The sequence below is a fragment of the Aulonocara stuartgranti genome (genome assembly GCF_965226115.1).
Source record: "Aulonocara stuartgranti genome assembly, chromosome: 12".
Lineage (NCBI taxonomy): Eukaryota > Metazoa > Chordata > Actinopteri > Cichliformes > Cichlidae > Aulonocara > Aulonocara stuartgranti.
In genome coordinates this window covers 27,852,567-27,880,426 of record NC_138948.1, presented here as the reverse complement: position 1 = coordinate 27,880,426, position 27,860 = coordinate 27,852,567, and the positions used below count along the sequence as shown (strand labels likewise).

At 42.0% G+C, this 27,860-nt stretch overlaps 1 protein-coding gene across 6 annotated transcripts; it reads right to left on the bottom strand.

Annotated features, from left to right (window-relative positions):
* Positions 1-27,860, bottom strand: ep400 (E1A binding protein p400). Of its 6 annotated transcripts, none has more exons than XM_082555900.1 (53): positions 27,642-27,860; positions 25,136-26,487; positions 24,928-25,035; positions 24,733-24,817; positions 22,314-22,708; positions 21,920-22,219; positions 21,480-21,665; positions 21,219-21,359; positions 21,059-21,131; positions 20,861-20,898; positions 20,709-20,766; positions 20,534-20,623; positions 19,605-19,718; positions 19,302-19,489; positions 19,015-19,192; positions 18,777-18,913; positions 18,447-18,616; positions 18,086-18,260; positions 17,856-17,992; positions 17,358-17,544; positions 17,010-17,179; positions 16,691-16,875; positions 15,015-15,314; positions 12,962-13,135; positions 12,345-12,482; positions 11,321-11,391; positions 10,903-11,192; positions 10,489-10,688; positions 9,439-9,608; positions 8,064-8,260; positions 7,810-7,921; positions 7,382-7,681; positions 7,187-7,261; positions 6,957-7,091; positions 6,815-6,859; positions 6,500-6,653; positions 6,135-6,370; positions 5,858-6,031; positions 5,708-5,755; positions 5,480-5,616; positions 5,306-5,362; positions 5,135-5,213; positions 4,553-4,717; positions 4,416-4,461; positions 4,203-4,309; positions 3,888-4,077; positions 3,697-3,788; positions 3,251-3,424; positions 2,855-3,032; positions 2,550-2,683; positions 2,261-2,422; positions 2,087-2,164; positions 1-1,113 (listed from the first exon to the last, which is right to left on the bottom strand). In XM_082555900.1, the coding sequence occupies exons 2-53, from the start codon at positions 26,450-26,452 to the stop codon at positions 793-795; spliced, it is 9,171 nt and encodes a 3,056-aa protein (XP_082412026.1). In that variant the 5' UTR covers positions 26,453-26,487; positions 27,642-27,860; the 3' UTR covers positions 1-792. The 6 variants fall into 6 exon arrangements, with proteins under 6 accessions (XP_082412026.1, XP_082412027.1, XP_082412028.1 ...); XM_082555901.1 differs by having other exon boundaries at positions 6,135-6,367; XM_082555902.1 differs by having other exon boundaries at positions 12,971-13,135.

Genomic DNA, 27,860 nt, shown 5'->3' with positions numbered 1-27,860 from the left:
TTTCAAAGTACTTACAACGATTTAATGAAAGGAAAAGATGAATTTGTGTATAAAAACAAAACACTTTATTACAATTGGGCTGAAAAATCCAATGAAAACACAACTACTTTACAAGTACAAATGTCCGCTGTTGATATTTACATGTTTTTTTTCCTTTCACATCAATAAAAAAAGGAGAATTTATGAGGAAACAAAATACTAAAGTACATGTTTACAGTGTATTTGCTGAAATAATAATAAAAAAAAAAAAAAAAAAAAAAAGACTAAAGGAACGTGCATTATTCTCCATTCAGTATCTATAGACAACAAGAGAATTGGACATAAAACAAGACTATTTATGAATACACTTATTCTAATAGAGAGCTCATTTCCCAATGCAAAAAAAAACCAACCAACCAAACAAACAAAAATCACCCATAATCCTCAGCCTCATACATCTGTTGAGTCATATAACCACTGTGCAGAAGGCGTGACTGCTGTCATACGGTGAGATTATGTGGTAGGTGTGGGGGAAATTTCGAGAAACGCTCTACAACAAACAAATGAAGAGCAGAATGTTATTGATCAAGTGAGAGATAGTTATGGATCCCAGCAGAATTATTGGCAGAAGCATCATGATTGATCTCCCAGAATGATTTAGATACAAGCACTGAAATCATGTTGAACACAAGATTAGAGAGGTTGGAGTAAAGTAAAGGTTTGTTGTTGTTGCAGGATCCACAAGAAAGCACGACCTCGTCATTGTACTGCGGGAAAACGCTCGGTACATACAGTCTCATTAGTGTGTATCTCCTAACTGCTTCCCCCACTGGGCTTGGCAGGGGTTTTGGCTCTGATGCCCCCCTGGCGAGCCTGACCCTTGGAGGCCTGCTGTGGCTGAGCAGACTGCTGCACCGGGGACTCGGCAGTAGTGGTTGCAGCGGGCTGCTGGGCTGGGCTGTGTGGAGGTGGTGTCTGGATCTGGGGTGAGGCGGCTGCGGTCACCACCTGTTGCTGGATGATCTTCTGCTGGACCACCTGGGCTGTTGCCGTACCAGCGGGAATCATCTGCACCTGAGCGGGAGCTGATGTGGCAGCCTGGGTCAGAGTCACAGTCTGAGGCTGAGCCTGGATCTAAAGAGAAACAACACAGACTAAACATTTCCATCCTGTCTCAAAGATCTGATACGAACCTTTCTCCTGCATATCAAAGCTAAGAAAATCGGTGATGAATCAAATAAAATCAGAAATGAAAATGAACTGTCAAAAGGTTCAGTGTGACAAAGACAACAAAACAAAGTGACCCCACAGAAATCTCATCTGATATTTTACCCTACACACTCTGGTCAGCTTCACCAAATTGTGCATAACTTCACATCAATGATGAATTAAAACAGCACAGTGCTGTAAGCGTGACGGATGATAGCATGACCCCTTTCACAAAGACAAGAGCACATCTATTTGTTGCTAAACGTGAATCCTCGTTCACACGATCCAAACAGTCACCCTTGGTTTCAGCTGAAAGCTGTAGTCTACAATTGGTTCTAAATACAAGCCTCAAAGGACAAAACATGCCCATCTTTCAAACTTTTAATGCTCCCTCCTCCTTTAATCTCTTAACTGTGTGCAACAAATGAACAGCCTATTTATTGCTGTAAATATAGGAAACTAGATTCCTGCTTGAGTGACCGTGTGAAAAAACAAAACAGAACAAAAAAACCCTTTCAAACAATATTAACTATTTATTAATGTCAACCTGGCCTCGAGCTGGAATTCTGTGCTGGAGAATTTTAAGCCTTTTAATTAGTGTCCAAATCCTTGAGTTATGGCCAAAGAGTTTTGCAAGGTCCCACCTTGACCTCATACTTTATCAGTTCATTCACATGTAAGACAACAATTGTGCCAGATGTAATAAAATAGATTATTTATATTTGTGAGAGGGTGAATGGGATGGACAACTTGAAAACACAAAACATTCAGTTGCAGCTGTCACCAGTGAGGACATCAAATATAAGCATTTTGTCAATGGCAGCACACGTGAAAGCCTGCAGTGATGGTTATTCCAATGTCTGTAGAATCAATCTAGTAAAAAGCCTTAAATTCTTACCTGCTGAGGAGAAGACACAAGTTGTTGAATATTGGCCACAGTTGGTTGCTGCTGCACTATTTGCGGGATCTTAGGCAGCTGATATGAGCAGTAAACAACAAAATTTTAACATACACACAATCTCGATATTTCACTGAAAGTACTCTGTTGTATGGGTTGCCACTGATGATGCACCTGGATTTGCTGGGGTCCAGCTGGTTTCTGGCCCTGGGGGAGCGATGTAGCGAAGAACTGGGTCTTGATTCCCGATTGGAGTTGGGTGGTGGTATAGGTCACCTTTTGCTGTGGCTGCTGACCTTGCTGGGCGGTCTGGACTGTCACTTGCTGTGTGCCAATCTAAGGGAAATGAAAATACATTAAATACTGTGACTGGCTCTATTGAATACAGTAATATTACTAGTGAACTATTACTTCCTGATACTCTCAATAAACACAAATCTCTATATGTAAACAAAGACATTACCTTTTGCTGTACAGTGGCCTGTCCTGGCTGTGGCTGCCCTGCCTTCTGCTGGGGTGCAGCTGCCACCTGAACTGTCTGCTGCTGTTTCTTCATCTGAATCAGCTGCTGGACCTGCATCTGTTGGAAGGGGACACCTGACAGAACGGAGAAAGTGCGTCAGATTAAAAGACATATTAGAAGATCGTGATGATGAGAACATACATTTTGCTACTATAAAAGGGTTTCCAATCCAAATGATGCAGGTATAGTCAGCAGCAAATACTGTTGCATCTTGTGATGTATGCAATTCAAGAATTTCAACACACCTGTTTTCTGGGCCTGACCGATAGCCACACTAATGCCTGCTACAGTCACTGGCAATGTAGTGACTCCGGCTGATGAGACCACAGCTGGCACAGAAACTACAGGAGGCTTGGTCAGAGTCACCTGAGCTGTCTGTCCTGCCTGGGCCTGAATCTGGCTCTGATTGGGTACTCGAGCAGTCTGCAGGGTGAAAAGAACAAGAGTAAGAAAGGTGGCACAAGCTCAATCACTAACATAAGCGGAGGGCAGTGTTTCTGGGGATCCACCAGTGAATTGTAATAGTCTCTCTTAATGTTATATCTTTTAGATCTCTGTTGATAATATATGCTGAAAATAGCATTTATGTTGTTGTATTGCACAACTGCATCAATATCTAATCACTATTTCTCTAATCTTACCAATCTGCCCATCTGCAGGTTGGTGGCCAGCACAGGTCGTTGTGTTGTCACAGCTGCTAGCTGAGGATTAGCTTGTACAGTCTGTGCAGCTGGCACCTGTGCGGCCTGCTGGGCCCCTGCAGCCTGTTGGCCCTGAGTTGCTGTTGCCTGTTGCTGCAACTTTTGCTTGTGCACCTTAAAAATAAGAAAAAAAAGAAGAAAAAAGTCACACAGATATTTCCATGCAAGTTAACTTAGAGGTCATACTTACACACATTGAGAAAATAGTGCACTGCATTGTTTAGTGGGTAAAACGGAAATATTGTCATCTGTCAATTATTATTATTAACATCTGTCTAATCATAACCACAGGTCCACCTTATGCAAGAGATGAAATGACTTTTTCTATAAGCGACTGTTACTGTTGCATTTGGTGTAGTTATTCTACAAAGGTGGTAGTGACGTACCTGGGCTTTGCTAACGGCTTTCATCTGAGGGGATGTAGCCTGTGGCAGATGCTGTCTGAGCACATGGAGCTGGGCTGCGCTGATTGGCTTTCCTTGAGACAGCACAGTCGATGCATGAAAAAGGACAGAGAAAAGGTCAGGGCTGTAAAACAAAATGTGCACCTGAGAAAAGCCAGTGATAAGCTCGTTACCTGGTGTGACCTGAGTGACCAGTGAGCGCACTGGGCTCATAGTGGTAGAAACTACTGCAGATGCTGTCACTGGGGTAACCGCTCTAACAGCCTGACCTGTAGCTATGGCAACCACCTCAGCCGGGGCAGCAGTAGCTGTCACAGTCCTCTGTTGTGCATGGACCACCTGTGCTCCAGCTGTACCTGCAGGCTACATTAATCAAAATAACAGCGATAGTATGAATAAAGGTTTCGATGACTGAGTTTGCTGCTTTATTCCAATCCAAATACTATTTATATCACTGTATGTTAATAGTGCCAGGTCACCAGACTCACAGACAGCGTTCCTGGCATGACCGAAGACGCCAGGCGTTTGTTGGGCTGGAAAGGGCTTTGAGGAACTCCAGCTATTGTGTTGACAATCACATTCCCCCCAACAGTGGCTAGAAGAAACAAAGTGAAAGGAATTAAGTACTGGGACACAAGCTGCACTGTAATCTAAACCATATATATGTGTGTGTGTGTGTGTGTGTGTGTGTGTGTACATACCAGCCTGAATGGTAGTGCCCACAGTGGAATTTTTTATGCCCCCAGCCTGTGAAACATGATAAGCATGTTTAAAGTTTCCATTAGCTCGTTTTGGATCTGACTATGTAAAAACATATAGCTCAACTACTGAGTCTCACCAGTACGGCGTTAGGCACAGCAGGAGCTCCGGCGACTGCTGCAGCCTGAGGGACCTGGGCCTGGCCAGAAGCAGGAGCCTGGGCTTGGCCAGGTGCGGCCTGAGCCTGGGGGGCTCCAGTCTGCTGCTGGGCCAACTGCTGAGCCTTCTGTTGCTCTGCAAGAGCCTGCAAACACACACATCCACAAACAATGCATGGAGGCAACACAAAAGCAAATATATTTGTAAAGATGGATGAAAACCAGACTGAAGATGATGCATGGTAGTCTGTTTTTAGTAGTTCACTCTTGTTTTTTTTCTCCAATTTTTATACTATTAAAACATTTGGAGTGATCACTGATTTATATCTAGATAATAGCATAATTGCTTTTAAATCCAACAGCTACAGTGTGTAGACTACTACCTTTGTGCACCGCATGCATGAAAACTGTCCTGACAGGTGGAAACTAATATTAACCAGATTTCTCTCAACACCTAAAGAATTATTCACAGACATTTGCTGTAATAAGTCTTACATTCTCCTAGCATGGCATAGCACCTGGATAAATAAAAACACAAGTGGAGGCACACTGCTGATAAGCACCTTTTTCTCTTTGGCAATCCTTTCAGCCCGCTGAGATGCCACCTGGATGGGAGGTAGCGGCTTATCGTAGCTGATCCCACTGAAAATGAGAAAAAAATAAAACCTTACACTTCTTTGTTTGCTTAATGATTTCAGGTTTTGATTCCCAGTGATTACAAACTTAAGTCGCACCTTTCTGCCAAGACAGACGCATGCTTGGGGTTCTTCTGAAATGGATTCATGCCGAGTCTGTAAGCAGTATAGATGAATGCATTTAAACGGCAATATCTTATCTCAACATAATTGCACTACATTTTTTTTATTTTGTTAATGTAGGTTTTTTTTTTTCAAATTCTCGGTACTTACAGTGGTTTGATTGGTGGGCTTCTCTTGCTGGCAATGATCTTCATGAGTTCAAAGCGGCTGTTGTAGAGCTGGATGTGAGTGGCATTGTCATCCTGTGTGTAGATCTGACAGGTCCTCAGAGGACGGCTGTTCTTAGACTAAACGTGGACACACAAAAAGAATAAAAATGATCCCCAGAATTCAAGAAGAAATAACGGCTGAACGCAAAGACCAAGCAAGACAGAGTACCTTGTATATACTCTTGGTTTTCTTCTTGGGGTTTGCCTCATACACCAACTTAAAAAAAAAAAGAAAAGGAAAAAAACCCAAGAGTGATTGTTGAGACAAACAAGCAAAATGTGTGCAAGACAGTAAAGTACATGACCCTGTTTTCATTACCTTGCCCTCTTCCCTGGGAATGATGACGTTCTCGTAGCGATTGCGACACTGTTTGGGTGAGCGGTAGATGCGACTGCAGGAGTTCACCACATCACTCACCAGATCCCAGTTAGGAGTGTGCGCAGGAGACACGATTGTCAGGTTGAGCGGCAACTCCAACAGCTGCTTCACAGCCTAACGGACACACAGCAAAGATAACATGTTAACTGAAATGCAACACAGGATGGATTAACGATGCTTAGAGCATCATGGAGGCAGGAGTAAATAAAGCCAGTACCTGAAGCAGGGCCCAGTCTTCACTGATGAGCCACTCTGGATTGTCCTGCCCTGCCTCCGTGGCAGGTTTAGCCAGCGAGGGGAGGGGCTTGGCAAAGGGTGCCTGCTGCTTGAGGGAGAAATTCTTTTTCTGGTCTTTAACCTCACGGCGAACTTTGAGCATACTGGCTTTTTCAAAAAGGGAACGGGGAGGAATGACCGTCTCCCCGTGGCCCTTTTTCTTCTTTCTGGCTGCTGCTGAAGAAACACACTCAAGTTAGGGGAGAAAACCAAACAAACTTGCAATGATACTTTTGCATTTTGTCCATTCTTCTGGTCTTTAACCCAAGATTTACAACTTCTCTAAAAGGAGAGATATTTTCTTACCTGAGGGATCCATCTTCAGTCTCTTATGCTCCTTGCGAATGTAGACAGGAGGCAACTTGGACTCTGGCATGGGTGTGGTGTCATACATCAGCATCATTACAGAATCAATGTAGATATCGTTGTCATCCTGTGGTGGTGTGGGTGGAGTCCAAAGCTATGGTGGAAAACCACATGTCAAAAACCGTCCAAAGGCAAAAATAGGATTTCACGTTGTGGCTCAATGTAAGTACATTGAATGAGGAAGAGATACAGGTGTCTGCATCATTCAAGAATCTGTGTAAACATTTACAGATAAGGTCACATGTGGCATCTTACCGGCATAATTTCTGTGTGGCCATCCTCCGCATCAAACACATACTCCTGTTGAAGTACAGAGAAAAGGTTCAGGTCAACTACAGCACAATAATCCACGCACCACTTCTTGCTTGATTAGCAGAGATCAAACCGTCCCACCCACCATGTTGTAGGCATCCTCTCTGGTGTAGGTGAAGAGATCTTCATCTCCCTCCATCATGTGCTGCTGTTGCTCCTCCTCCTTCAACCTTTGCAACTGCTGCAGCTCCCAGCTTCTCTTTGAACACTCCAACTTCTCCTGAGGAACAAAACAACAAAAATAAAAACCTGTTCATGAACAAATTTCCACATTTTCACTGCAATTAATCTGTAAAGATGTGCCTTAACTCTCACCCTTAGAGCTTTTTCATCATCGCTGACGTGGAGGTACTCCAAATAATGCAGGGCATATCTTTCGATAGGTGTAAGCTGTTTCAATGATGAGTGAATGAAAAAACAAAACAAACCAGCGTTTAATGTTATGGTAATTTAGTTTTGCTTAACCAGTTTTCAAGCTGCATATATTAATTAAAAAATAAGCAAACCCACCTGTTCCATGACTGCATTAAGCTCTTCTATCTGAGCAGGCTCTTCTTTGGCGTGGATTTCTGACTCCTGGTCCCGCTCTGTTGACTCCTGGTCTGGCAACTCGTCCTCCTGCTTTTGCCGATGCGGCTCTTCATCTTCTGACAGGGCATCCAAGTTTATGCTTTGGAGAGCCTGGATGTATGGTCTAGCTACTCTGGGAGAGATGGCCTCAGAGGCTGAAGGCTCCTGGTGAAGGACGACAAACTCCTCCACCTTCTCTCCCGAGCCTGCCTCCACTTCAAACAAATCCTGGATTGTCCGCTACAAACACACAATATCAGGACAGTTATTTCATGTCTTGGGTAGAACTAAATAATGCGGGATCTAAACCTTTTTTCCATATATTTATAGTCTGAATATCGGTAGAAGCTTCAGTGAGTTTATCTTACTTGAGTGAGGAAAGCCAAGGTGTAGTCAGTACCCTGAGCAGCCACCTCTCTTATCAGGTCCTTGGTACCATTCTTCAGGAGCTTCTCCTCAATAGAATTCCCACTCTCCAACCTTGGGACATGCAAAAGTAAATAAAACCGCAAGTCGAGTCCTTCAGTAACACTGTTATAAGGTAAAACTGTTTTATCTGGGGGCGGAATAAGGAGCACAAAAATAGAAACAAAATCAGAATGCCTTGTTTTTATAATATCACCTGTATATGTGAATATCCTTGGAACGCCCTATTTTGTCGCACCACTCCTGGGTGCGTGCGTCCATGCTGGGATTGAGGTCTGTGTCGTAGAAGATGATGGTGTCTGCGTCAAACACAGTCCCAACTGCAGAACAGCAGCGGTTGGTGAGGATGCTGCAGAACACCTGCCTGTTCCTGTTGAACTTCTTCATATTTTCCTGCAGGCACGCAACGAATGAACAGAGTTGAAGAAGTAGTTGACAGCGCAGTTTATTTTTAAAACACGATGTACTCATGCATTTACTTTGCCATGTAAATATACAAACTATCCTTTCTAATATGAAACAGATGCTTTAGACATTTTTATCTTCATTGTTTATTTTTGAGACTGCTGTTGTCAGTAAGGCTATGTTCACACTGCAGGTGTTAATGCTCAATTCCGATTTTTTGATCAAATCAGATTTTTTTTGTCTGCTCGTTCACACTACAAATAAAATGCAACCAGCAAACGCTCTGTAGTGTGAACCCTCAAAGCGGCCCGCATGCGCAAAAGAAGATGTCACACACAACGCGCTCTGTTTAGACCCAGAGCAAACAATATTGTTTGACTGATGGCCCTTAATATAAAGACTTCGGACTTTAGGTTTCCCAATTTTTGCTTCAAGTTATTTTGTTATTTACATAATAATGTAAATGTAACCTAATAATTATCCTTATTGCTGTTTTAGAGGAGCGGTGCTTCAAAGGATAGTTGTAGATTTCTGTCAGAATCTGCAGATTATACAGTACAAATAAAATGTTCACGTTTCTCCAACGTTGTCTTCCCAACATTTTCACTGACATCTACATGGGATGGCCAGGAAGTGTTCACGATGTCTTCTTGGGCGGTTCTCTGGCGCTGATAATTGGCGTCTGTCTTGTGTCAGTGACGTAAAAGACGGATTTAATGCGACATGACCATTCAAACAGCAGTCGCTTTCTAAAACATCGGATATGTATCGGATTCAGTACCACATATGAAAGTGACCCAGATCGGATATGAAAATATCGGATTTGTGCCGTTCACACTGTCATACCATGATCGGATATGGGTCGCATAGGGTCCAAAAAAAAAAATAAAAAAAATAAAAAATCGTATTTGATGCGCTTTCGCCTGCAGTGTGAACGTAGCCTTAGTTGCCTGCATCTATAGCTTATTTGTAATTGAAAACAAATTAACTCAAAGATCCCCTCCACACAAACATGAACTAATAAAAAAAGACAGATAAGGGGGAAAATAGTTTAATTCACATTAAAATATTTAAAATGACAAGACCCTCTGTCAACATTCATTTCTTTAAACTTGATTTCAGCAAAAATGTTTATAAGGAACAAATCCAATGTGGTGTGATTTTACCTGTCTTTCATCACAACTGAAGCTCTCATCAATGCGCACGTAAGTGAGCTGTCTGTAATCTAGGAAGGCCTCCAGGATGTCCAGCATCTTCAACATCTGTGTAAAGATGAGGACACGGCGACTCTCTGACTTCAGCTTCTGCAGCAGGATGGCAAGAGCTTCCAGTTTACCTTTGGGAAAGAAAAATATCATGTTATTATCCAAGGCAGATCCAAGGCAAAACGTGAGAGGAGTCACTCAGCCTGTGTAAGCAGGAGATATTTGTCCTTACCTGGAACCTTTTTTCTGTGATGTTTTTAGTAAGAACACCGTATAGAGCTTTAAAAGAATAGGTGTGACAGTTCTAGCTTGCTGTGGCTTGTGTGTCACTGATGACTGACAGTCATCACAGGTCACTGACACCTAGTTATATGGCTCTGGTACCTCTTTTTACAATCAAATGTGTTAATGCCCTATGTTTAATAGGGCATTAACATGTTTAATATTCTATGTATCCATTCTTTTGTTCTCAAGTTTATGACTGAAGTGACTGGATTTCTTGTTTGTCTACTCTTGTATTTTACTTTTAGTCAACATCAATAACTCCGGTCACACAGTAATGCATGTGTAGGTGCAGAGATGTGATTGGAGGGTGAGGAACAGAAAGACAGAATACATTTCTCTTAATTGTCATGTTGGTTTCTCAGCTTTTGTGGTTATATGTCAAACTTTTGGCCCCAATTACATTTTCCCCTCAATGAAGCAATCCAGAGACTGAAGAGAAACAACAGGGAAGTGAACATAGAGTCAATGAAAAAGGGAGAGAGAGCTGCAGGTTTCATCTTTTGCTGATTTTAAATGATAATGGTGAAAGTCAAAATTATTGAATATAAATAAATATTTAGCACTTTTGTTTTGTTGAATACTAATAACTTGTGAAGTCTTGTAAAAACTAGCACCAGTTCTTGAGTTACAGCCTAAAACAAGGTGCTTCTTCACCTTTGATGAACAAAATCAGAGGTCAGAGTTGTTTGTTTTAACCAGGTGTAATGGTGTGTTACATGGACTAACCTGAGTCCATTTGCATTAACTGCAAGTCAGGACAACAGAAGAGATGTGTGGATGCTAAGTGGATGTCTGCGCTGTGAGGGAGAGAGGCCTCCTGAAGCCGACGGCGAAGGGACTTCTGCTCAAGTCTGAAGGGAACTGGGGGATCGGCTGCATACAGGTGAGGAGCTGAAGCCACAGCTGGAGGCACCATGCATACCAGTCTAAAAGGCAGCACATATAAGCATAGATGTTCATTAGATATTTGGATTAAAAGAGGAAAAATTAAAAACTGATTTGCAATACAACAATAAAATCTTAGCTGGTCATTTCTTTTACCTTTGTAGCTATAATACAATTTAAGAAAATATTAGGACACGCTGTAAAATATTCATGGAATGGATTTATAACAACACAGAACAAACAAATCTCAAGTACCTTTTGAAAAGGCTGCTGGCAGCCTCCAGACAGTCGTCCACAGAGTGCAGAGAGGACTTCAATGCAGAGGTGGTAGCCACGCAGGTTCTCTGGGCTCTGATACAGCTCTCTCTGCCCACCCAGCTCCAGCCTCCAGCAGTCAGGGCAGAGTGACCGGGCTCTGAACCTAAAGTGCATGCCTGTAGCAGGTCTGACCCATACAACACTCTGCGGCTGCAGCGCTGCTCATTTGCTTCGAAGAGACGGCTCAATCGCTCTTTCATTAGTTGAGTCTTTTCTTCTGACGACTCCTGAGTATCACAGTGACAGATGGTACAATCAGAACTGATCTTCCTGTAATGTGACTAGACTAAAATTATTTGATGAAACAGAAAACTGAAATTATAAATAGGATTTTTCTGCAAAGTGATGTGCTGACCTGAGAACCAGCGTGAGCTGCAGGAGGCGGCTTGATGGGGGCTGACGTGGCATTTGTATTTGTACTCACCGCTTAAAAACAAAAAACAAAAAACAAAAAAACCCACAGTGTCAACAGAAGGAAAGGAGGACAAGAGGTGCAATTATATGCCCAAGCTCGCATATAGAGCTGCCACGATTAGTTGACTAGTCACGATTACGGTCGTCAACGACTAATTTAATAGTCGACGCGTTGTTTGAAGCGTTGTAAGATCCCAAAGGACGCAGGAATAAGTAGTAGTATTTAAGAGTGTAATAACAGACTGAAACAGAAGATGGCAGCACTGCATGTACAAGGATGCCAGCTGCCGTTAAACCCCAAAGAAGAAGAAGCAGTGTCCGGTATCGTAGCCGTGTCCAAATTCAGGAACCATATCCTCCTGTGCCTGCATTAGTAGGCCGATTACGTTACAGTGACACAACGAAAATTGTCCAGATTCAAAGACTCCGACAAATGCAGCCGACAAATGCGCGCTTCATTTTCCCAGATTTGAAGGATGGGTTGGGTGTATACTTCGTGGCCCAACCTATCCCAGAATTCATAGCGCGACCCTGCTCAGTTTCCAACAATGGCGACAGCTAATTAGTTTTAATATTACTCTTATTATTCTTTCTGGGTCACAAAATAAACGTTTAACATATTTTCAGGCGAGAATGTAGCCGTGTAAACTTCAAATATCTACTCAGTTTATCAGGACACCACATATTTTCAAAAGCGCTCCGACGTTTTCGGAGACGCACGCTGGTGCAATAAGCTGTACGTTGTACGTCCAATGGATGCATGATCTGATTAGTCGACTAATCGCAAAAATAATCTGTGACTAGTCAATAATCAAAATAATCGTTTGTGGCAGCCCTACTGGCATATTATGTCACACAACTGTCAGAACTATAATGGCAGATGTAATTATAATGTCAGCTGTTTTCAAAATAACCGATTAAGAGGTAGAAACAATAATGCAGAGTCTTCACTGTTTCCAAGTCACCTTGCTGAGCTGTTGACACTGCAGGGGTAGCTGAGGCACTGGAGGCAGGAACAGCTTGAGGCATTGTCTGCATTACCATGGATCCCTGGGGCCTAATAATCTGCTGCCCTGGAGCTGACACAATCTGCAGGATGTTGCCTGAATGCATGAGACATTAAGCAACCAATTAAGTGGCGCATACTCAGAAAATAACACAGGCATGAAATGTGAAAATCTAAATTCTAGAATTAAAAGAACTGTCGTGGTTTTTGAATGAAGGATTTAATGATGACATAAACAGGAATTAAAGCAAAAGTCGAATAAACAAATTTCAATGCAGTTGTATTCAAGACATATTAAATTGCTAACTGACTTTTTTTCACACTTAGTTGAGTCTGACAGGTGAAGGCATAGGTCAGGCACCAGAACCAGACCAAGGACGTTGTAAATATATGGTAAGAGTTTTACACATTGGAACATCCAGAATATTATAATAATGTCTTAAAATTTACAAAAACCTTTTGCTGACAACAAATAAAAGCAACAGAATTACATGGATGAGTCAGTTGGACACAAAACAAGGAACGAAGAAAAATATGTGGAGAGGAAAGAAAGTGTGACGATGGGATATACATTACCAAGTGTACCTTGGAGCTGCAAGGGCTGTCCAGTGGTGAGCTGACGGAGCTGACTTGGGGACAAAGTGAACTTGTTGCCCTGAAACTGCAGAGTAACAGGGGTCTCTGGCTGGGAGATTCGATTCTGACTGCCTGCTATGTTAGCCAGCTGGGCAATCTTCACCACATCTCCACCTTTAACAGAAAAAAAAAAACTTTAACACAGATAGCACTAAAAAGTCTTTTTATGGTTCCAAAGCAATATACTGAGTTAGTTAAAGGGTGAAGAAAAAAAAAGACAAGACATGCAGAACCAGGGTGGATTAATCAGTGGAACGAGCACAGCTCCTCTCTGCAACAGAAGGGGAAGAAAATGCCTAAGGACAGTCCTCAGGTGAGACAGGGAGCCTGAAACTCAAAAGTGACTAATTAAGAGGAGGGGAGGAGGGAGGGACACACAAAGTGTCTAAGGGTTAGGGTTACACTGGGCCACCATGTGTCATCAGAACAGTTTTGCTGCACCTTGATAATAAATATCTGCTCAAGAATGGAACAGCATTTGCCAAAAAGAGATTTCTTTATTTGATGATGGTGATGGAGAGCGCTCTCAAAAGCCATAGCAGATCCGTTTGATGTGGTTAAACTGTAAGAGTGGATTACTAAAGCCTCTTTTCCTTTACTATCACTAGTACGTACTCCAAACAACTCAGCACGGTTCACCACGGTTTTCAGGGTTTTTCATTAGGTCCAAGTATCTGGGACCAGGTGCGTTTTTAGTACCTGCTTGTCCGGGGTTCCAAGCGATCCGAACAGGTAGTAAAATGTGACATCGTCAGACTGCATGTGATCGATTGGCTGGTCAGTCAGTACGTTGTGGGATGCTCTGACACACACCAGGCACATTAGGAGTTACTAAACTGTAATAGAAAACCAGTCAATCCAAGTAGAGTTGATCTGAGTCGATCCAAGGAGATACTAATGGAAAAGGGGCTTAAAAGCATGTCTTAGATACTTAGCTACATTTATATATTTTCTCTGCTGATTTTAACCAATTCCAAGAAGAGATCAATGGATTTACAGCCCCCAGCTTAGCCTCTTCTTTGTTGTTGTGTTTGGATGTTTGTCTACCCCAAACAAGTACTACAAACTCAAAGTAGATTCACTGAGAATGAAACCCTTTGTAATCTGACCAGTATAACCAGTACAGTCTGCTGTCTTGGCCATCAAGAAGCTCCAATGACGCCCTTGTGATTAAGGGCCTTCTTTGCCATGGTGTTGATGGGATACATTTTCACTTTATGGACACACGGATTTTATCTTGAATGCCTGGTGTTCGAACTAGTGACTTTTCTACTTGTGGGGGGTGGAGCATGAATCCTTAAGTGAAGTTTATCTGACTTCTGCACACATTAGGATTTTTACACATCCTAGGATAAAATCATACCTAAAATTTACTTGAAAAATAACCAAATTCAAATGGTTTCTGAAAACTCTGAAAAGTTTTCTGAAACCATTTAAGACTTATATAAATAAATTAGTTTTATTAAATTTTTCTCATTTTTAAAAAATATATTTAAATACTGCAGTTTCTCAGGTCTTGACTGTGGGGCCATTTTCACATGCTTAGTATTCATGCTGAAGCTCAGACTAAAATAATAACAATAAAAGAGACAGCAAAAACAGAAACAAAGCTTTGGGAGTTCTTCCTGCAGCTGGGCTGATGCAAGAGACAAAAGAATATTAGTACGTGGAAGAAAAAAATATTATAAGGAAGTGCAAGGATTTAACATAAGTTAAATAGTGCAGTGGTGTACATTCATAGTGTACATGCAGGTTTTAAGAAAGAAACTGGGGAATGCTATGGCTGTGGAGATGCTGCTGATATGGCTGCAGATCTAATTTTAGAGGACTTTTCCCCCCCCACCATAATCAATACAAGATATTTAACCAGAATTCCTGAGTGAACACATATCAGCAGTGCCTCGAGTAAAGGCTTCAGTGAAGAGCAGCCAGTACTGTAGTGCCAGAGGTGGAGGGGAAATGCTGAGACAGAGGGGGAGGGCAGGCCACTTACTAGGCAACCGTGCCTGGGCCTGGGATGTAAGAACCAGCCTCTGGGATACTAAGCTGGGCTGGATGGCATGGCTGGGGGCTAAAGTCGACCTGGGGACCTGTGTTAATCCAGGCTGGCTGTTGGGAGCAACAGATCCCACAACTGTGCCAGCTAAGCTCTGGCCTAAGGCCACAGGGGAAGCCCCCAACACATGCTGTCCAATGCCACTATTCCCAGAGGAGGCTACAGTGGAGGCTGCAGTGCTGTTGCTGCTGCTGACAGGAGTTGTAGCCTGGGCTCTCTGAGCTGCTGCTCCAACCACTGTAAAGTACAAGGCAATGGGGTATGGGACTCCATGTTAGGGGTAACCCAATATTTAGTCAAATCAGTATGATCAAACAGTTTTTCCATAAATTCCTTCAGCAGTGGTGGGCCAACTGAGCTACGACTATTAGGACTGTTACTGATGTCAATGATAATAACTGCAAACATTTTTACTTAAAATATGTGCATTGGTCCCAACTACTCAGTACGGGAAGAATGGATACACTTGGGCATGTCCAGTGATCCAGAAGACAGAAATGGGAACAGTCGGGCGTAACTTCCATCTGCAACTATCTGACACTTCACAAGCTCTTGTCAGTGTTTGCACTGAAAGATGGAAGATGGTGTGCAATGTCAATGAATGTTGTTAAACGTATGTATTTGCACTCTTTATGTATTTGCAATTATACATATGGTGTACTTCTCTTAATGGATATTTTTATTTATCTAATATTTTATTTTTGGCAGCGTTGTTGACAGTATGACAGTGTCTAAGGTAATTAATTATTAAACTAGAAATTATAGTTAAATAGAGAAACCTGAATGTGAACCTGAAACTTGTTTTTAAATATGAATGAAAAATATGTCAATGTATCATTGCATCTATTCATTGGTCTGAAATAACTGAAAAACTGAGATGACTATTGATCTGTGAATTTTGTGTACCACTATGGTAAAAGCTGGTGTGATGGGAAATGTGTGTGTTTAAACTGTCAGCTCAATCTGTGAAAGTGTAGTCAGTAACAGCCAAGTCTGCAATGTTTGACTTTTGCCTCCATCTCTTTATTGGACTTGTCTACCATTGCTGTCATTGCATCCTCTGTTAAAATATAATGACTTTTCCTTAATCCTCAGTCGTCACTGAGGACAGAAACCAGTAGTGAGTGTTATATTCAGCCTTGCCATAAAGGTTGTGCTGATATCAGGGGAAAACAATATTGCCAACCCACCACTGCTGCATGGAAGTACAAATTTAAATATATGAAACCTTAAAGTAAAACTTTTCAGTCAAAGTATACCAAGTTGAAGGACAAGCATCTGACTTTTTCAAATAGCAGCACTGTGCATAAAATATGTGCAGGCAGTACAGTTCTTAATGAGCTTCAAACACTAATGTATGCCTCTAAGGCTACCTATTAATAGTTGTTAAACAGTACATTAGGCTCACTCAAAATCATGCAAAATAACACTGCACACATCACAAGCTTAAAACTAGTTTAGGCACATTATTTACAGGTGAAGAAAAAAAAAAACAATATGAGAGGTAAAAGGTACTATTTAAGTCTGAAGTGGACACCACCAGGAATCCTTTAGATAATGTAAGAATCTAATTTCCTGTCCTATACTGGATAGGGCCCCTGAAATGATCTTACCAGGAGCAGTGGCTGCAGTTGATGAAGTAGTGACCAGGGACTTGCCCCTGGTCTGGCCTGCCTGACTAATGGATGGAGAGGTGCCAGTAGCAGGAGAGCTCATTGGAGGACGCTGACCTGCTGCATTTGCAAAGGCGGCAAAGCGGCCCTCTGGTTTTGTGCCATACTGCACTGGCTGGAACAATCTAATCAGAGAAAAACAAATGCACAGGATTTAAATATGCCATAATACTGAGGTTATATTTTATTTTAAAACTTGTTAAGATCTTTACATAGAACATTTCATTCTATCTGAGCATTTGAAGATTATATCGCAGACCTCATTGGTTTTATTGGACATGGTTTGGGCCTTGGCGGGGGATCTGGATTGTTGTAGATCTCTTCTATGAGCTGCTGAGTAACCTTTAGTTTGGGTACTGCCTCTTCAGTCTGATACCGGGTCAGTCTGTTCTCATTATTGATCAGATCAAATATGGACAGGTTGGCAATCTATGGAGATAATAAATTAGGAATAGATAAAATATCAGAAGTGGAACAGTGTAGAGTCACTTTAAGATTAGTCATTATGCAAATTTGTCATGGATTGACTTTATATTACAGGTACTTACTGACTGCTCTTGGTACCATTAACATTAACAATGTTTGGCAGCGCTACTAAAACACTTACCTTACTCGAATCAGTCTGAATTGCTCCCAGCACCAGTGATGGCACGTTATATTCGAGAGAGGAGAAGAAATAGGAGCTACTGGACACTCTGGGTGCCACCAGCTCAGGATGGTTACAAACTCGCTGTAACTGCATCAAAACCTGCAGCACGCTGACAAAATGACCCGTTTTCAGTGCTTCCTGAGCTCTAGGGGAACACAGCCACATAGAAGAAATGATTATAGAAAACTGACATGTGCAAAACCTGTCTCCCTTGACACATTACAGTTTTCTCCAAAGAACAGACACAATATAATTATAAATTATAAAGTATCTTTTCTAACCAGAAAGATCAGGTTAATATAAATCTGATGTCCCATGGATGTATAATACACACTAATAGAAATGAAAAGAACTATCTAATTGCAGTTCATGATGTGCTATTTTTCCAAAACTTTATTATACCATAAACTGGGCTGTGTGTCAAAAGAAACTGTGAGAGAGGGGTAAATATTTTACCCTGATTGAGTGAGGATATCCTCATAAAGGCTCTTCTGCCTGTTCGACAGTCGGCATTTTAGGATGTGCTCGTACTTCTTGGGAAGCTGTTTCTCCACATCCCTTTTCGAGCGCCTCAGGATGAAAGGTTGAATCATCTACAGTTACGAGTAACAGGGTTTTCATATTTAATTTAAAGGAAAACACCACAGTAACACAGATTTATAGAAGAGTGCTGGTGGTATACCCACCCTGTGTAGGCGGATGACTAGCTTGTGGCAGTAATCCTGGTTCTGGTCTGTGCCCGCCTTAACAGGAAAATCAGAGTAAGGCCTGGTGATTCCTGGCAAAAGGAAGTGGATCATGGTCCACAGCTCCTTAAGAGTGTTCTGTAGAGGAGTGTTGATGAGGAGAATCCGTTGCTCACTAGAAAATGCACAGAAATATCTGTCATTCATTCTGAGCTGAGCAATTTTTTAACGATCCAGTAAAAAATTAGGGCAATTTCATAGAGACAGCCTTAAAGTTTCTCACATTGAATTTATCTCATCAGGCAATTCACCCAAAACAACATGCACATTGACTAGAAATAATAACATTTTAGAAGCTTACCTTCTGAGAGCAAAAACTGTTTCCCAATGTTTCTCCGTCATGTTTTTGATGAGCTGCACCTCATCCAGGACTAGGTGCCTCCACCTTCTCTTTAGAAAATGACTCTGGTCTTTCATCAGCAGCTTGTAGGATGTAACACATACATGGAAGCTGTTGGCTTCCCCCCACCACTGCAGATCAAAAACCATATACACCAGGTAACTTAAAAAACACTTTTTCTTCAGTTCACTTTAATTTTATTTATATAGCACTGAATCACAACAGTCACCTCAAAGCACTTTTTAATATTATATCAATGATATTTTTGTATTTAAATACACAAGAAATTACCCTTCTTTTAGACCGCCGTTCCCTTCTGTTGCCAAGGTACAAGAGGATCTTAAGGCCAGGACACCAACGCTTGAACTCCACCTCCCAACTTAACAACTTGCATGTTCTTACCACAACGAGATGGGGCCCCCAGATGCCTGTGGTGAAAACACAGTTGTCTTTATCCCAGTCAAAATTTATAAATACAGGAAAAAGGTTCAATATTGTAAAACAAAAAGAATACCAAACACCAACATACCCTCTTGCCCAGCCAAGTGGGCCATGTAAGCAACTGTCTGTACAGTCTTGCCAAGGCCCGTCTCATCAGCTAAGATGCCATTGAGGTGCTTCTTGTAAAGGCTGACAAGCCAGTCCACACCAATCTGCTGATACTCACGCAGAAACCCATGCAATAGAAAAGGAGCTGGGCTGCGGGTCTAGTAAAAAAAAGAGAGAATAAAAAAATTTGTTTGAAAAAACTACAAACCAAAACAAACATGTTCTTTTGTTTAAATGCGTGACTGTGAGTATCTGAATGTGTCTCACAGATGAAGTGGTTCTGAAGCTGCCCTTGGGCAGGATGAGCTCTGTGGCTGCAGCTACTTCGGCTATGTCTTTGCAGGGTTTCCCATCAGAGTCAGAGGAAGCGGCTTTGTCAGCACCGCGGTACTGGTCCACACTCAGAAGGGAGTCAATCAGCACAGCCTCCGGTGGACTGATAGCACATTCTATTTCTAGAAAATAAAAATTAAGTGGAGGTATGTTGGAATCTCATCATTCACAAATGGCCGGGAAAACCCCCCCCCAAAAAATTATCTGCACAGTTGAACTTTATAATTACAAACTTGCCTTCAGTCTCTTCCATTTCATCCTCATCACTGTGAGAACCAGGCTGTGGCCAATCAAAGGTGTCAGTATAGGCACCGGCATATTGCTTCATCAAAGCATCAAGGGGCATCTCAGCTGCAAGACGAACACAAAAACGTTTTTTAAAAAAATGAAACAAAGATAATTAATCTTCATAATTGCTGGTTTTAATTAACTAAGTAGCAAAAAACTCAAAAATGTATAATTCTGCGCGTTAGTAATTTAATCATCTATATAACTGCCAATGTATTTCAGCACCATCCTGTGGCCAATCAAGATCCACCATATACTGTTTCATCTTCTGAAATCAATTCAACTCATGCAAGAGGTGGAAAAATGATGAAAATTCAATACTATTACTATGGAGCTTCAGCAAGAGGTGATGCTTATCTGTAGAACTGGATGCATAATTTGTGAAAAGTGGAATATTAAATTAATAGTCTAATCATATTTGCCATATAATCACCTGACATAACTATCTCTTAGCCTGTAGACTACCTAAGCTGTTTCAAAATTTCTGTAACAGTTTATTGCCATGGTGGGTCAAACTTTAAATTCACCGATCTCTGTGCCGTCAATAAAACAAAACAGTCAGTTGTATTTTAAGAGGTAGGTATGCAGTTGTGGGTGGTTTATTATGTTTACGAGTTCTTCTAACCAACATTCTTAATTGAGGCACAGCCTGCACATGACATGTGTGTGGTGTTGTGTCTCAAAGCTCACAGTGGAGTTTATGAAATCACCTAGTCTCCAACAAGGCTTGTCCCTTTAAGCACCATTAGATTACACCAAAAATTAATTTAACTGAATAAACACAGCAGTAGCAAGACAATAACACACTAATAAATTTCTCTTCCTTTATCCTGAATCTGCAAATAGAGAATAGTACAGAGAAAGATTAAAGTAAGTACCATCTTTGGCAAGGTCAACCAACTCTGCTTTGTGGTCCGTTTCCCCTTCCATGTCCTCCTGTTCCTCGATGGTGCTCTCTTCATCTGTAACTAAAAGGAAAATCAGTCTTTATAAATCCTTGTTTTTTATTTACTCTGTTTTTAATCATATATACCTTGATTATTTGACACTTACTGTCTTCATCAACCAAGGACAAACTAGATTTTCTTTTTCTAACTGAAGTGGTCACCTGCTACAAAAGAAAACGTATAATTGTAAAACTATCTTAGACACGATATGTGCTTCTATATTATTATTATTAATTGGTATGCCAGTGCAGTACCTACCTCTTTATCAGCCTTCTCAGCTGCTGACTGACCGGATACTGTAAAGCAAATAAAACAAGTTTAATAGAAAAAGAACTGTCCCAGGCCAGATAACCTACCATGTGTTAGCTTGGAACAAGGAGCAACAGCAAGTAAAAGCTGATGATACAGAGCAAATGTTCTGTCTCTCATGTTCAGTACCTGCTCAATGGGACGTACCTTTGGCTTTTTGTAAGCCAAGTGCTTTGAGCCTCTTCTCATAAATTTCAAACTGGAGTTTGATTTCCACGACCTGATGGGGAAAGGGTTTCACTCAAAACAGATATTTGGCATCTTTATAAGTCCTGAAACCTTTATACATAAGAATAAACAAACACACCTGTTCAATGTTTGACCAGAAGAATTCCACCTCTCGGGCGATTGTGCTGGCAATGTGACGAAGATGAATTTCCCTTTCTTTCTTTGATCGCTCTTCACTTTTCTTCTGCTCTTGATGATAACGGGCACATGTGCGAACGAGCTGTGGCAGAGACACACAAGACACGAGTTTGTCTTTCTGACGGTTTCCTCCTTTTTGTTTTTGTGTCAATTTGTGATATACCCTTCTTTTCTTCAGTTAATTATTATACGTTTGTCATACCTTCTTAGCAGCAGCTTCCTTCCACCTCCTTTCCTGCGCAAAGTCAGCTGCCATCCACTGCATCTCCTCCAGGAGATAGTCCCAGTGGGACTTTGGACGTGAGGCTTCCACAAGCTTAGGGAGCCTACTGGCAGACCACTGGCCCTCCTTCCTTAACTCAGATATGCGCTGATGCACTTGACTCTCCTGGCAATCATTTGGTCCATTAGACTTTATATGTTGATAAGATTAAAACTTACTAAATACATTTATAACAATGCACAACAACGGAACATCAAAAAAATTAAAATAATGGACATCAACAGGAATTGTTGATGTGGAATATGACAAACTTGAAAAGAACAAAAAACATGCAATGACAACATTAAAAGGCACCAAATCTTTTCCAGGCAACGCTTTTAACCAACTGCTGACATCTGTATCCAAACTATGGTACTCACCAATTTGGCCTGTTCCACTTGCTTATCTTGAGAACCCTCCTGTGAAGGCTGCACGGCTGTGCTTTGACCAAAGCCACCTATTTTGACCGCTGATATGCCATTGGTTCCAGTCATTTTTGACTGGGTGCTTGGGTTGACGTTAGAACCAACAGGACGAAGAGGACTTGCAGTATGTGGGGTTGGAACAGAGTTGAGAGCAGAGAGCGGAGCAGGAGACACAGATGTCATTGATACCGAGTTGGTCATAATCCTCTGAACTGCCTGGTTTGACTCTGTTCCGGGGCGAGCAAGTGCTACTGTCTGTAGAGCAAAGAAAAAACACTGGTAATATCAAGTTTACAGTATCGTCTTTTAGTCAATTTGTATGGAGGCTGACCACGTCACACAAACTGACCGCTTGTCCGGACTGCAGAATGGCCTGGGATTGTTGCTGCTGGGGCTGCAACTGGAGATGAAGACCTGACTGCATCTGATGCTGCAGCTGGGCCTGGAGCTGTGTGTGGGGGTTCACTGTGGTCAGGACTGCGGCCCCTGCCTGCACCTTCACCTGTGCCTGCAGCTGACCCCCTGGCTGAGTTGGATTCTCTACTAACTGAGCCTGCTGGGAGAGTGTCATGGGCAAGCCTGTCATAGGAGGGGCACCTTGTGGCAACCTGCCAGGCAGCTGAGGAGGTGGAGTGTGCAGGCTGGCTGCATTCTGCACTGGAGGGCCTTTGGATGGGTCGTACTGTTGCTGGTTCTGCTTCTGTCCTGCGATCTGGACTGCTTGAGGAGTAGGCGGCATCCCGCCTGTATACATGGTAACCAAAGTATAGGATAAAAGAGTAGTATAGAAAGTGACACAGAGACAAATGGTAAAAAAAATGAGTTGTTAATGTTATTGTCCAATGTGCAGTTTTTTTGGTTTGTTTTTTTAAATAAATGCCTTTGTGTTCCTACAATACAGATTAATAGATGCCGTTAAGTGTTCGGCAGCTTTCCCTTAATATTCATTTGAGAGACCCCCTTATAGAAGTTATATATTTTGAGTCTAAAAGGTAGAATATAAAATTGTACTTTTAACTATTAAACATTTGTTTGAGTTTCAGCTATAAGAGCTCCTCAGAACCTTCTCTTAATGAACTACATGTACTGTACTTAACAGGAGTCTACGACTACCTGATGATCAGAGCAGAAACTAATGAAACTCATACAGCAAAATGATTACAGAGGAAATGAAATCAATATGAAAATCTACATGTCTCTCAAATAAAATACTACTTTGATTAATGCAAAACTAAAACCTTGCATTTCAAATGTTGAGAGAATGTGGTTAAAAAACATTCAAAATTACTCATGCAAGAAGAAAGGTTTTAGAAAGAAAAAAAATGTAACAAAGAAACATGAAAAAAAGAACTTCAAAAAACAAAGAGACAGGGAGAAGTAAGGGGAAAGAACTAAAGCAGACACTCACAAAAACACTGTATGTTTGGCATGCATGAAGCAATGTCATTCTAGCCGTAACCAAGGCATCTGGATGCCTCACATAGCGACAAAGCACAGAGGTGAGCAAAAGGACAGACATGGGGTCTTGCAGATAGCAGGCCTGAGCGGAGCTGTGCACACTAAAGCATCACCTGCCTTACCTCCCTGCACGTCACACCACCTTGCCTAGACGCCATCAACACCTGGCCCTGACACACCCACACCACCACAATCGCAAACACCTGTGCCGTGAACACAACTCCTCCAAATGATTCCCCTCCTACTTAGACTGAGGGAAAGAAGCCAAGTCAGAACAAAATGTCATGAAAAAACATGGAAGGAAATAAACTAAAAGTGGACATGAGATAAATAAAAAGTCTTGAAGACTGATGATTCTGAGTTCCTGTTGATGGCTCACGCAAAGACGGACAATTGAAGAGGGGCGTGTGAGGGAATGACGATGGGAAACCAAAGGGAAGCATGACATGTGGATTCATAAAATGGGAGATCAAGCAAAACCCATTGGAAAGTGAATTCATTCCCACAGGCTTCCCACTTTCTGTGATCCACCGCCAGATAAGATGAAAATCCATCAGCACGGGAAGGTCTTTCCAAATAAAGACGACAAACAGGAACAAACTTCAGAAAAGAAGAGATGGATGACGACAGGTGATCAATAGTTAAAACAAAAAAAGAAAATCATAAGACATGGCATCTTCCCATTGAGTGGCTATTCATTCTTCAGACTTGGATTGTCTTCTTCCCCATTTATCCTGACAGAGAGAGCTTAAGCCTGAACTTCCTGAGGACTGCTGAGAAATCCAGCAGATGGAAGATCTGTTTGTTGATGCTGCTTGGAGTTTGTTTGTAGAAGATGAATGTTGTGATTCCCTTTTTAACATCTCCTTAGTATGAGCAAAGGCCATAGGTCCAGCAGCATCGAACAGAACACAGAACGGCCTGGTAGAAGCACTCCTACCTTGCGCAGTTGGCATAAGCTGCTGGAGTGGAACGCCAGGTGATCCTAAAGGAGCTACACCAGGATGCTGGAAAATCAGCCCATGGCGACCAACGTCAATCCGGGGCCTCTTAGCCTGATCTGGGATTTAAAACACACAATACCCTCATAACGCAAAAAAAAGCACTCGGCACACAGCAATGACCTTCTGAAGACCGTACAGGTCACCTCTCCTTCCTCGGTTTAAGACTTCAACACAGAGCGCTAGTAGAGGATGCCAAATATCTAAAAGCAGAAGCAATTAGAGGGAGAAAAGAAAACAAACAGAAAACAAAGCAAACGGGGAGAAAACAAAGCAACATAAAACAGGAGTTTACGATCTTTGCCCTACCTGCCTGCACCATAGCCTGTTGCCTTTTAAATGCATCAATGTCTCCAGGGTTTGTAATGGTGCCAGAAGTAGCTCCTTGGTGTCCCTGCAAAAACAGCCTCTCATGAAATTAGTGAGATATTTTCAAGAGACTTTAAGGGCATTATAGATAATTTCATTAAAATAAATGTTTAAAATAAGTGCCTCCTCTATCACCTGAAACTGCTGTTGGGTAGAGAAAGCTGCAGAAACATTGGGAGGAAGCTGTGTTGCTATGGCAACTGGTGTCACTGCCTGGCCATCCTTTCCAGTAACAACCTTTACCTGAAAAAAGACACCAAATTGAAAGAGGAACAAAATTCAACAGAATGACAGGAAAGAAATACACATTTGATCTCAGACCAAGAGCCAGCTGATGTAATACCTCATCATTAATAACCTCAGACTGTTCTTCTTCCTCCTCTTCGTCTTCAAGGTCCAAGTCACTCTGTCTCAAGTAAGTATACAAGGGAACACAAGGCTTCTTCTTAAAAGCTAGATAGTCCATCATGTTCCCTTGGAGGTGCTGCAGGAAGAAAAGTTCAATCAGATATTCTTTGAACACTTCTTTCAGATTCTCCATCTTCTTGGTGTGGTGCTCCAAGCACTGTTTTCTCAGCTGAGCAATCTCTGGTGTGGAAGGAGCAATTTCCTCTAATTTCTTGGCAGCTTGCTTCTTTACAGTGCCCACAGTCATGCTGGTGGGTGCAAGAGAATTGCTGGGGATCCCTTGAGATGGACTGGTGAGGGATGGGCTAGAGGGTGGTATAGAGGAAGGTATACTGAATGATGTGGCTGTGGTTCCTACTCCAGAAACCACACCTTGTTGAGGCTTCTCAAATATCAAAGGGTTTCTAAGCTGTCCTTGAATGATACTGCTGATCTGGGGAGGTAGGTTTGAGGTGGTGATATGACCAGGGCTGCCCAGAGCTGAGTGAGTGGTGGCCACTGGACTTTGAGGTGCATGGTGGTGGATGGTGCCGCCAGTCTGTGAATGAGGCTGAGAAAGCCGTCGTTCCCTCACAGACCCTGGCGCTCCTGGAGAGGCCAGCTGTACCTGACCAGGTGTGGCTGGGGCAATCTGGGCCAGTCCTGTTCCCTCTTGGTAAACAAAGTGACCACTGCCTGATTGACTCCCTAAACTGATTTGCCTCACTAACATGCCAGCGTCAACAAAACGTGTCGGACTCTGTCCGTGCACACCCAATGCTGCTGCAGGAGCTGTTGGCCTCGTCACACCTTGCAGAGAGGCTGGACTATGCTGGGTAGGACTTTGAGGTTGAATGGGCTGGGGCACAGGTGAGGTGACCTGGATGTAGGAGGGTGGAGTATGCTCAAACCTCCACTGAGGTGTCGTATGCTGGAATCCTGGGGATGCGGGGTTCTGGATGGGAAGTGTGGTTAGGGTTATTTGTTGGTTAGCAGTAACCATCTGTCCCACATTTTGTAATGTTATGTTCATGTTCGGGCCAGCGGCTGGACTACGACTCATGATTATCTGATAATTGGGTGACTGAGGAGCTGAAGGACTGGCAGCAGAGGAAAAAGGGGTCACAGGTGATTGAGGATGGTTAACTGTAGCTTGCTGCTGTGTAGTTGCCATGGTCGGCTGCGACTGCTGCTCCTCTGTTTCTGACCCGCTGACAGACTTGGGTCTCTGAAGCGGTCGTTGCATATTCTGTGATCCACTTCCATGGTGCATTGCGTGATACGGTTACAATCTTTAAACACAATAATCTGTGAAAAGAACAAAGGAGAGTAAAAATGATTTTTATTTATTTTTACTTTTTAATGACTATATGTGATGTAGAAATAAAGTTTGCTCGTCATCTGGGAGGAAAATATCTGAAAATTAACCATAACATGTCAACATATCAACAACTTCATGTGAAATGACATAAATCAGGACCAAGGATTGTCTCTGTAATACCCATTTCCTGTGATAAACTGGAGACCCTGGTAGCAATAACCACGTAATGTCTTCCAGGGTTGCCGTTTTTCTTTTGTTTCACTGTGTCTAGTTATAAATAATCAGTCTTTTAGCTTCTCCATACACTATTTTTGAACATTTAACAAGCACACAAGTAATGACACAGACAAAAATCAGTCACTGCCATCAGTAAATCTTATCTCGAATGTCATTAAAGTTTGATATCGTGTGCAAGAAAGACATGGACTGTTACCTACATACACCCCTTAATTATTCAGGTGGAGGTCTTATCAGAGCATCTTTACCGACGTACAGCTTTTGTTTATTTTTTACATCTGTTTGCACTTACAGGTGAACGCCAGCTAGCATATACACATTGTCCTGTGGTAAAAACGATATGGCTTATTTGGTTTGATACTGATTCCGCCAAAGCTAACGACCATTTAAAACAAAGCTGATGTACCTTAACGGTACCGAGGTGTCGCCAACGTCGTTTGACAACGACGTCTTGATAACAGCGTTGAGAAATTTACGAGTTAGTGAAACCCAGTCGTTTCAACACCGTAAGAACAACATTACATTTACAACCAACATTTCCAGTCGACAGCCGTAGAGCAGTCGTTTCTTGATACGGTGTTATATTTACAGCGCTTGTTAACATGTTAGCTTCACCCGCCTACAATTTCTCCGGGGCGTAACGTTAGCTTAGGTTAGCTGCGATGAAAAATAATAAATGCAGGTATCGGAACAATCAGGTCTAGGTGAATGGATGATCCAAATATATATAAATAGAGTAATATGGAATGTAAAAATTAACCTGTAACATTTACAATAACACTGTGTATGGCTTTTGAGTAATTACAATAACCCGTGCTAGCCGATGCTATTGACTAGCTTGTTTTTGCTAACAGGCCAGCTACCAATGAATAAACACAGTTATTACTTCAACGGCGTTACTTACAGGGAATGGGGATTCTGTAGTAGTTTCGTAAATCCTAAGTCATATTTACAATAGGTCACATACTGCAACACGGGCTATTCTGCGAAAAATAAAATCTTGATATTGATAGCTGCTATTCACTGTTTTGAAGCTAAGTTAATTTCATTCAGCAACATGGCGACCGCGGCAGCCTGCTGTGTAACCCGGATCCCGTTCTGAATCCGAGGAAGCAAAAATATG